Raw genomic sequence first — 11,217 nt, 5'->3', positions numbered from 1 at the left:
GTATATACCCTTGGTTTCCATCTCTTGGTGAGAATTCGTCACTTGGCCACATGTAACAGCAAGAGGGGCTTGGGAATGTAGTCCCCAGAGAGGCAGCTAGGTGCCCAGCCACAGCTCTATGCTTATGCCACAGAAGATGCTGGTGGACAACTAGCAGTATTTAGTAAAAAACAACATTTTCTTTCTTTTTTTTTTTTATTTATTTTTGGCTGCGTTGGGTCTTTGTTGCCGTGCGTGGGCCTTCTCTAGTTGTGGTGAGCAGTGGCTACTCTTCGTTGCGGTGCGCAGGCTTCTCATTGCGGTGGCTTCTCTTGTTGCAGAGCCTGGGCTCTGGGCGCGTGGGCTTCAGCAGTTGCAGCATGCGGGCTCAGCAGTTGTGGCTCGCAGGCTTAGCTGCTCCGCGGCATGTGGGATCTTCCCAGACCAGGGCTTGAACCCGCGCACCCTGCATTGGCAGGCGTATTCTTAACCACTGTGTCACCAGGGAAGTCCCTCTTATTTTTTTCTATTTTATGGAAGCACTGTGAAACTGCTATACGATTATTTTATTTTAAGCAAATCCAATAGGAAAAAAAACCAGATTTACATTAAGATGTTAAAGAACTGTATTTATTTTAAAACTGAAATAGACCTGAGAGATCATTTGGTTATTAGGCAACTTGCCCACAGCAGCTGTTATTTCACTGACTTGTTTACTATCAGTCCTCCCCAGGAGGGCAGGGACTTTGGTTCATTGCTGATTCCAGCAGCTAGAGCAGTTCCTGACACATAGAAAGTGTTAATAAATCTTTGTTGAGAGAATAAATAGATGGAACTGAAACAGTCCAAAATGTAGTGATTTTAAATTATTTTGTGACTTTATATCCATCTCTGCTGAGTTACCAGGGATGGGAGGAAAATTTCTGAGGTTCTAACAAGTTTCTTCCATGTATATGTATAAAGAGTATAAAGTCTAACTGCTAGCCGAAGTACAAGAAGTACAAAGAAAATTTGGACAAGCTCTGAATGACTCTTGGTGTTTATACTTCTATCCCAAAGAGAAAGCTAAGAGTCTGACTTACGTTGTGCCTCAGATTTTTTTTTAACCGAAGTACTGTCTTAAACTTGACCCCCAGATATGAAAAGCACATGGTGTGACATTCAAATAGCTGCAAAATGAAGTACCTTAATTTGCTGAGAGATAGTAAATGGTCTATGATCAAGACCCAGTCTATTTTTTTCCTCCAAAGACAAAAATCAAACATTTTTCTCCCATTAAAACCAAAAGAATAATTCAAATTAGACAGTCCTGTCACTTGTGAATTGGAAGTAAATTCTTATTATAGAGTGGGAAATTCACTCCACTGAATATAGTAGTAAATATTATTAAAATAAATTCAGTGACCTTTTTAAAAAAGATTATAAAATTGAATTTATTGAGTTTCACACAAGATGCACTTATAAAATTAGTACTGAATGCCATTTTAACAGAGGAAATGAACATTATTCCAAACTCCCAATATATTCTGCCAAAAAAAGATCTTTCAAAAATGACAGCACAGTAACAGAGTAATTCAAGCTGAACTGAAAGATATACCCAAATCATATTTTTGCTCTGATCAGGGCTATGTTTGGCAAAGTTATCCCCAAACTGTTCCCATTCCTCACAGACACTGTTCTTTATGTTGGTGAAGAGAAGATGGAAAAAAGAATAATAATCCTAAAACGGGCCTTCACTGAAACATACACAAAACAATTTAAAGTCTTTCATCTTTAAGTTAAAATAATTCCTGGTTTCACAAAAGCATTTCTGTACAATTTTCTTTTTTACCCTACATAAATGTTAATTTCGATTTCTTTAGCTTTAAGGTAAAACATTAAAATCCACTTTTGTTTTTTCAGAGGAACAAGCCAAAGCATTAAAGCTTGCTTCTTCACATTTCACCCAGGAAACAGACAAACCAGCTACAATTTACCTTCTGCACGTCAAGTGCTGGAAATATCAGCACAAGAGCTGAACTTTAAAATGAAAACTTTAAAATGAAACCATCAAAGGAAGTTAACAGTTAATGGTTAACACCTGGACATTCTGAAATTAGACCCTGTAAAATTTTTATAAAAGTGCAGAAAGGTTCCTCAAGGTAAAATGTGGTGGAAAATAACCTGTCCTATGACGTGGGCCACAAACCGGTAATTAAGCAGAAATGGAATACTCATCTCAAACAAAACCAAAAAGCACCTTTTGGCCGCTGTTCCCAACATCCCCGCACAAACACCTGTCCACACCCAGGCAGCCACCTGAACGCCCCGAACACCCCACTTCCCTTCCCCCACACAGCCTGCCCAGCCCGGCACAGGTGCACGTGACAGCCACACCTCCCCACACAACACAGGCCCGCCCAGGCGCAGGCACACAGACAGACCCACCCATGCACTCCAGAAGCCGGAGCAAGATGCTGCCCCATCTGCTAGAAGATGGACTTCAAAACTGTTGCTTGGAAAACCCACTTGAAGTCGACACCTTTGAATTTTGTATACTGACAGTTCTTCAGCCTGTTCAACACCAAATCCTTTTAACTGTAACAGTTTAGGAAGCAATTAATTAGTTTAAAGTGAAACCAGTTAACTACAGTTAAAGTTAACACTGCTCCGCTTTCTCAGCACAGGAAGTGGCTTTCTGTAAGGGAATTCCTATTTTATCCACTGCAATGAAACAATACACAGCTCACGTTTGCTGTAAAGAGTAAACTGAAAAATTATGAAACATTTTCTCAGTGATGCATAACCTTCATTAATTAATATTTTTTAAATAAACTGGCTTAGGGTCTTTTATTTTCTCTCTATAAAGTGCTACTATTCATCATGTCTTATTTAAGGTAGCTTTTTATTCTGATTAATTCAGGTACATCTTCAAAGATTATCCTGGTGGTAAGAACACTTGACTTAAGTTTAATTATTATTATTATTTTTAATGGTTTGGCAGATGAAGTGACGTTTGAAAACTGTGGAAACAGAGTGAGGCTGGAAAGGGAGCATCGTGCTAAGAGCTTCACAGTTTTCCAGGTATATCCTTATACTGAAGAGGACTCACATCAAAATCCGATCTTCTGGAAGCACAGATTGACAAAGCAAAAGTGATGTCTGTGTTGCTCCTGTCGGGCCCAGAGAGATTCTGCTGCTTTGCCAAGCAGCAGGAACTTTTCCTAATCCGTCAAGTTTTCCAAGGAGTCAAGGCTGGAGGTCACTGTTGGCGGACTCACGTGACCTGACCTTCAGCCAGAGCACATCACTGGAAGAAGGACACTAAGATTTGCTTTCCATTAATAATTTAAGTTCTTAAATAAATATTTAAGTGCCATTTTCAGCATCTGTCCATCCTGGTAGCACAGCATCTGCTGCCCCGGGACTCTGTATCTTTGGCACACGCAGCTACAGAAATCAGTCAATTCGGTTTCCACAAATTGTGAACCTGTCTATCTCTAACAAATCTTTCTTTGAGGATCTGTGTTTTAATTCAGAGTTTTCTTGCGTTATGTCCTTCTCGTCACCATCTGGAGTTGTCAGGAACTGATCAGAATTGCTTGTCACAAGTAGTGGTATGACATTTTCCTTCTGATGAAGAGGCTGGCTGGTGACCGAAGCAGACAGGTTTTCTTCTGTGGAAAAACAGATTCATTTAATTAGAAAAGGGTTTCCCCCCGACTTATAATAACCACAAGCTTACCAATATAGTGGTACTGAAAAGAAATGTTGATTATCCACGCTTTTGGATAAAGCGAGTAATAGCCAGACAGCATGCTGTATACGCCCCAGAGTTTATAATGAAACTCAGAGGCTACACTAGTTCTGTTTCCTCATCCAAAAGTTTATATAAAAGCTATTATGTGGATCATGTCACACAAATAACACTGTTACCTGATTCTGGAAAGATCAGAACTCCTATGTAACAACCCTCCTCCTATAAAACCAATAAGAAGATTGTTGCCAGAGCTGAAAAATTAACATTGTTTCCTAAACTCAGGACATCAGGGCTAAGGAGACTCTAATCCATTCCACCTCTTATGTGAAGTCACATTAGACATGGTCAGCATTTCATGTCCAGGAAGTCCAAATCAGAAGTAAAAACAAATCAATGGACAAAACCTCTAATGTGTATTTTGGGCCATGGCGATCCTGAGCCTGGCCTGAGGAGCAGTGGTCTGGGGGCCTGGACCCACCAATCCCCGAGTCATACATTCAGTCCTTATAAGAGCAGCTTCATCAAGGTAAGGATGACATACCACAAATGGTACATATTTAAAATGGATAATCTGATGAGTGTTCACACATATATACACCTGTTGAAACCGTTGCCCCGGTTGAGACGATGAATACATTCATCTCTCTGGGTCGTCCCTCCCTCCTGCTGTCCTTTGCTTCTTTGGGAACATGATAGACTCCATGCTGTCTTGACAGCCAGCCCCTCTGTTCACATGCAAATTGGGCCCGAGCTGTCTGACTTGCAATATCTTCCTGAATGGTCTCTGGCCAGTGGTCTCCTGACCTCCAAAACATCCTGACCAGACACAAAGGCACTCGCGCAAAATGCACTTCTTATTACGGGGCTCTGGATCCAGTGAACTTGAACTGCAGTGCGCGCTACAGGTTTTATCCCCTCTTCAACTGGAGGCTTCTTGAAAGCAAGACTGATGGTTATTAGTTTCTTACTGTGCTGAAGGAGCCTAGCCTAACAGAACACATATGGACCCATTATGAACTATCCAGGTAGCTGAAACGAATGCAATCCCATATCACCAATAGTACTTATGTGTTCTTTAAAATTAAAAATTATTTTCAAGTTAATCACAAGTTTCTGTTCTACTTTAAAATAAAGCATACATGACGAGCATGGCTCTCTCTTCAGACTGGCCTCCGGCCCAGCTCTAGTCTCATCTCTTATTCCTTCCAGAACAAACTTGACGCCTGGAATACTGACCCACTAGTTCTCTTCTGTTTCAGGCCCACGCTGGTCCCTTTCCTGACGTGCCCCCAGCTTCACCTGGGCCTATTTCTTTTCGCCCTTCAGGATTTAGTTCAGGCGTCACCACCTCCAGGAAGGGCCCCTCTCCTGTGCCCTCCACACCCCTGTCTATAACCTCACTCACCAAGTTGGATTATCCACTTTTGTTGTCTCCCCTGTCAGTCTGTGAGGCGCTAAAGCATGATTTATTTACCTTTGTATCTCCAGCATCTCATATGCTACCTGTCACACACATTGCCCCAGTTCTTCCTCCAAATCTTCCAGGCCAGAAGCCCTGGAATCATCCTCAACTCCTCTCCCACGGCACAACCTCACTGGCAAGCCCTGGACCCCTCCTAACCCACCCAGAATCTGGTCAGCCTGCCCGCTCACATGCTGACCCATGCACTGAGCCAGGCAGCTCCCCCCTGGCCTCCACCTCTGGGCTCACCCTTCTTTTCTTTTTTTTAAAATAAATTAATTTTATTTATTTTATTTTTGGCTGCGTTGGGTCTTTGTTGCCGCACGCAGGCTTTCTCTAGTTGCAGTGAGCGGGAGCTACTCTTCCTTGCGGTGCATGGGCTTCTCACTGCGGTGGCCTCTCTTGTTGCGGAGCACGGGCTCTAGGCGCGTGGACTTCAGTAGCTGTGGCTCGCAAGCTCTAGAGTGCAGGCTCAGTAGTTGTGGCACACGGGCTTAGTTGCTCCACAGCATGTGGGATCTTCCCAGACCAGGGCTCGAACCCGTGTCCCCTGCATTGATTGGCAGGCGGATTCTTAACCACTGCGCCACCAGGGAAGCTCTGGGCTCACCCTTCTTGAGGTTAATTTCCACAAAGACTGAAAACAGTCCTTTTAAAATGTCTGCTGGATCGTGTCACTCCTCCGCTCCAAGCCCTGCAACAACCCCTTCACACAGGAACAGCTGAGATCCTCACGAGAGCCCACAGGGCCCTGGGTGACCTGGAGCCCTGGGCAGCCTCTTGGACCCCCTTCCAGTCCCTCCCGATCCCGGGGGAGAGGCTGTCCCTTGACACGCCACGCACATTCCTGCCTGGGGCCTCTGGACGCATGGCCTGTGCCTGGGAGGCTCCTCCCTGGAAGGCTCGGTCTCTGCCCGGATGCCGGCTCCTCACGGCTGGGGAGTGCCCCCAACTCCCACCACAGTCCCTCTCCTGAGTCTGCTTTAGTTTTCTCCACAGCACTTACAGCCACCTGCCATAGTGCACATCCATTCCCTCTCTCTCCCCGATGATCCAGCTCTGCCTGCCCCACTGCTGTATCCCTGGGCCTGTCAGGTAACAGGTGCCCAATTACCATCTACCGAACAACCAACGAAGGAGTGAAAAAGCTCGGAGCACTGCGTTAGGGGCACCTGTGATGAGATCCACAGCACAAACATTAAAAATCAACAGCTAAGCAAAGCGAAATCCAATCTTGAAAGCACTGCTAAACATCGACTGAACAGTGATTTTTTTATTAAGTGGAGTTCAGACAATTAATTCATTATAGAATGATTCATAGAAGTGATAAAAAGAACCAAACCTACCTTGAGAGGGTTTACATTTATTTTGTGATTTACTGGATGGTTTGCTGGGAGCGCTGGTCGGGGGAGGGTTAAACAACTTTTCTTCCATTTTGGCTTCCTTCACGTACTGGCATGATTTTCCCAACAGGACAATGCTGTTCAGTACTTTCAGAGAAATCAACCTAAAACCGGAAAGAAATGACCAACTACTGTTGGAGTCCGTCTCAGTCGCTGGGCAGGTAGAGGGGAGGGGGAGAGAGGATGACTCAGGCGCCGCAGGGCCCAGTTCCTTATGCAAAACCCAAGTTTCTGGAGGTTTCTTTACCATGGGGGAACATTTTTGAAAAACTCCTTAGTTCTCTTTATAAGAAGAAATTATACTTAGAAGTCTCACCTGGTTCTAAATTGACATTTATTCTTTTATTACAAAACAAATACATTTAGCAAATGCAGATGAAAAACAACAAAAACTTATAATGCCACACTCCAGTGCAAATCACTGTGACATCTGGTATATTATCCTTCAGTCATTTTTGCTCTGAATGTACGTCTATTCATACTTCTCACTGTCCAGAAATGGGGTCTCTTCAGAAGGCAGTAGGGGATTGGAGTTCAGAGCGAGTGCAGAGACTCCAGGGGCCAAGTGTTTGAGTTCGAATCCTGACTCCACTGCTCAGGACCTGTGTGGATCTGAGTGAGTTTCCTAACAGGTTAATCCATAGAGGTGATTTAAGTAAGGTGCTCAGAACAGAGCTGAGCACACAGAAACGCCAACAAAATTGGTTATTTTATTCCCATCGTTGCTGTTGACATGACAATACATCATGAATATTCTCCAGAACCGCTGGTGTTCCTTAATGACATTATCTTAATGGTCTCAAAACGCTTCACTATATTGGTTATCATATAACAAAGCCCCTCAAAGCCCTTAATTTCTGGTTACTTAGGCTATTTCTAATATTTTGCTTCTATTAAAAAGTTTCTGGCTAGGAAAACTTACGTTAAATCTGTGTTTCCTTAAGATAAATTCCAAAATACATAATTACAGAAGTGGGATTTCTGGGCTAAAAGGTATATAACGTTTTTAGGCAACTGAAACAAATCTGGCAAAAATTCTGAAAAAAATTCTTCACACTGGTATCGTCACACAAATAGGGGCCCTTAAATGGCACAACACCAAGGACCTCACGGTCAGTTCTACAGTGAGTGAAGACGGGGGTGGCGATTTCTTAGGCCTGATACGAAATCCTGGTAGTGACACGGAACTACGCATCAGTGAGGGGAAGTCCGAAGAGGGGGGTGGAAGGAGGTCAAACAAGAAGCAAACAGGCTTCCTTCACTCTCCCTGGCCTCCCCACTCCCTACTCCGGAGCACCGAGGGCCTCACATGGACCCAAGGCTGCAAGGACCTTCCGCGTGCATGCGCCACTCTTCCAGGTTTACCGCCGGCCCCAACCTCCCCCGCCCTCCTTACTCAGCCCTTCCACTGCTTCCTTGAGACAACTAGGGGATGTCTAGGAGGATCTCAAGCTTACAAAATCCCAACAGGACTCTCGATTCCAGCCCCAACCCTCCAAAAAAACCAAGGCGGACCAGCCCCACGTGTCTGTCTTCACTGGCTTCCCCATCACAGTGGACGGCCAACCCATCACCCTAACTGCCTGAGCCCCACACCCTGTGATCACACTTGGTGCTTCGTGTTCCCTCTCGCCTCACATTCACAATGCATCAGCAAGTCCTGCACATCTCCACCTTCAATGTATCCCTAGTTGACAGATTTTTAGCACTCACTGCCACCATTCAACTCCAGCTGTGGTCACCTTTCCGGGGAACGACTGGAACAGCTTCCTGACCTCGCCTGACTTGTGCTTCTCTCCTTGCTACACTCCAGTCCATTCTCTGCACAACAGCCAGAGCGGCCCTTGCAAAAAGCCAGATGGGTCTAGCCCTCTTGTGCTCACAAGACTCCAGCGGTTCGCCTCCCTCAGAGCTGAAGCCCAGGCCCTTCCCGGGGTCTGCCGGACCGCCGGCCATCCTCGCCCACGCTCTCTGCCTGGCAGGGTGGAGATAAACAAGGAATGATACTAAGAACTTCGCAGGGCAGTGTGACCATCTGTGCCAGGGAAGGAGGATCTCACGTTTTTTAATGGCAGTAGCTGACGAAAGTTACCTTAATACAGTAAAGCATTTCTATGTTCATTCAAACAGTAAATGGTATGCAATCTGATCAGAATCACATCTTGCTTTGGGCATCACTGACACTGTCCGCGTAGCCTGAACGCGGCACTGAGGGCACAGAAAGTTTATTTGTAACTCACATACTTGGTGGAGACGGTGAAAACTGACTGCTCCTGGGCTCCTGCGTCGGACACCTCTGGAGCACCTGCTGAGTCAGTTAGCAGGCAGACAGCAGTGTAGAAAACACACTCAAAACGTGGAACTGGAAATACCCAGATGTCTCTGGAAAGCGGACCTCGTCCCAGAGGCAGATTCTGGGTGAATCTCTGGCTGAGGTCACTACCGCTACGCTTATCCTCTCCTCACTTTCTCCTCTCGAGACACTCAGTTCTGACTGCCGCCCAGAGCACGGCTCCTGATGCGCCACTGCACGTGAGCACAGGGACCATGGATGGGGTCCCTTTCTTCTAAAGTAAATCTAAACCTAGGCAGGGCTACTTTATCATAAATTCACGTAGTGAAAAAACTAGCAGTGGCAAAAAATGCCTTTTTATATTATTTTCTTCATACCGCTTATTACTATCTTAAAGTATTTTAGTCGTTAATTTGTTACCCTTTGTCTTTCCCAACAAGATATAAGCCACATGAGACCAACAAATCTGCAGATAAAAGTTTAACCAGTCACAGGCAGAGAAATGATACATTTCTGCATCTCCTTTGGGTTTATATGACATAGGCCTAGAGCATGCTAAATAATCAGTATGGCAAACATAGTAGAAACAAAGATTTTTTTAAAACATAGAACAGTATCTGATTACAAAGGCAGATTTTATCATAAAACATGGGTGAAACTTAAGTCTTAGGCAGAAAGGGCTTTAAATGATTTCACTAAAAGATTAAAATTAAATCTAAAGTGCTATTAATACTACTACCAAACAGCATATTTAATTTAACTAGAATTTAACTGAGTCACAAATACATTTGGAGATACATGCTGTCAAGGGAGACCCCCAAGACAGCTGGGATGGGCATATTGTTATGATTTAGCTGCTATTAACTTCCATCACATCTTGCATTTATACTTTACTGTATAACCAAAAACATATTCAAGAATGGTTAATCTTACCCGAAATAGAAGAGTATGACACAGGCATAAGACAGGATTCCTTGCACTTTAATTGAGCTTGTTACAACTCTGATGAGCTAGCCAGAAACAAACCAAAACAACAAAACACATAAACAGAACATACAAACAGAGTTATTAGTTAATATTTAAATAAAGATTTCTCCATGTGGATTTTAACACTTTGGGCACATACCTGTGGCCTTTGTCTAAACTGAAGAAAGCAGCTCTAGTTTTGTTGATTCATATCAGAATCTGGCTGCCTGTGAAAGCTTCTGTGGTAGATTTGGATTCTTTAGACAACTCCAGGATGGCTGCGGCTAATGCCATGTTCAACTGCTGACTCTAACGTCAGACACTATACCTAGCTCATGAATGACATGTTTACCTGTATGTTAATACATAGATGCAAATCAGCTGACTTTTAACATAAAAATTATTCTGGAAGATACAAATGAATTCATCTTGCTGCATGTGTCCCTACCAGAACTAGAAGCACTTAGTGGGCATTTCCCTCGCTCCTGCTGTTTCTGCCCTTTTTTCTTTGACTCTCTAAGAACCCCCAATGACTTGCAGGGGAAGAGAGAAAAGGGAACCTTAGGGGGTTTGTACTGTTTAAAGAAACTAAATACTATTACAAAATTAATTACTTAAAGGCCAGAAACGTTCTGCCTCCTTTGGATAGTTATGATTAAACACCTATTTTCTTACTTATCTCACAGAAACATAGGAGTAACAGCACTATCCTTGGAAGTTTGCTGAATAAATCTGGTGGGATCTGTTGCTGGAAAATGTTTACACGTTATAAGTTCAGCTTAATAATGAGCCCACATATTAGGGTATAGGGGGACTGCTATGTGAAAATAGAAAATCAGGGAAAATAACTGACCTTATCTAGTAATGTTATCATCAAATGGAAGGGTCTCTAAATAAATATCATAAGATACATTTTAAATGACATTTAAAAAATGCTTTTAATAGGGCTTCCCTGGTGGCGCAGTGGTTGAGAGTTCGCCTGCCGATGCAGGGGACATGGGTTTGTGCCCCGGTCCGGGAGGATCCCACATGCCTCGGAGCGGCTGGGCCCGTGGGCCTGCGCGCCCGGAACCTGTGCTCCGCAACGGGAGGGGTCGCGGCAGTGAGAGGCCCACGTACCACAAAAAAAAAAAAAAAAAAAAGCTTTTAATAGAAGAGCAATTGGGAGGAGATAGACAGAATGGACTGCCATATATTCAATAAAATTTCACGATGAGGAAAGATATGGAAGTCGTCATCTCTGTCACAGTCTCTAACGGGGAAATGACCTGTCGTACAAACATTTGTGATGGAAAGTTCTAGAATTTTATTCATTAATATGAAAGGCAAACCAACGATCACATTCAAGGCTTAAACGACATCATTTTTACCCAGT

The 11,217-nt window shown here is 43.8% G+C and overlaps 1 protein-coding gene across 1 annotated transcript in view; it reads right to left on the bottom strand.

Annotated features, from left to right (window-relative positions):
• Positions 1-231: 231 nt before the first annotated feature.
• TAPT1 (transmembrane anterior posterior transformation 1) overlaps positions 232-11,217 on the bottom strand; it is a 65,894-nt gene continuing 54,908 nt past the window's right edge. Inside the window, exons 12-14 of the mRNA XM_060012786.1 lie at positions 9,810-9,886; positions 6,527-6,687; positions 232-3,635 (exon numbers count right to left, since the gene is read on the bottom strand). Of these exons, the coding sequence (XP_059868769.1) occupies positions 3,418-3,635; positions 6,527-6,687; positions 9,810-9,886 (456 nt within the window). The 3' untranslated portion in view covers positions 232-3,417. The remainder of the gene's footprint in view (positions 3,636-6,526; positions 6,688-9,809; positions 9,887-11,217) is intronic.

The sequence above is a fragment of the Delphinus delphis genome, chromosome 5, assembly GCF_949987515.2.
Source record: "Delphinus delphis chromosome 5, mDelDel1.2, whole genome shotgun sequence".
NCBI lineage: Eukaryota > Metazoa > Chordata > Mammalia > Artiodactyla > Delphinidae > Delphinus > Delphinus delphis.
The sequence above is the reverse complement of the archived record's forward strand: the minus strand, read 5'-3'. Positions and strand labels throughout refer to the sequence as shown.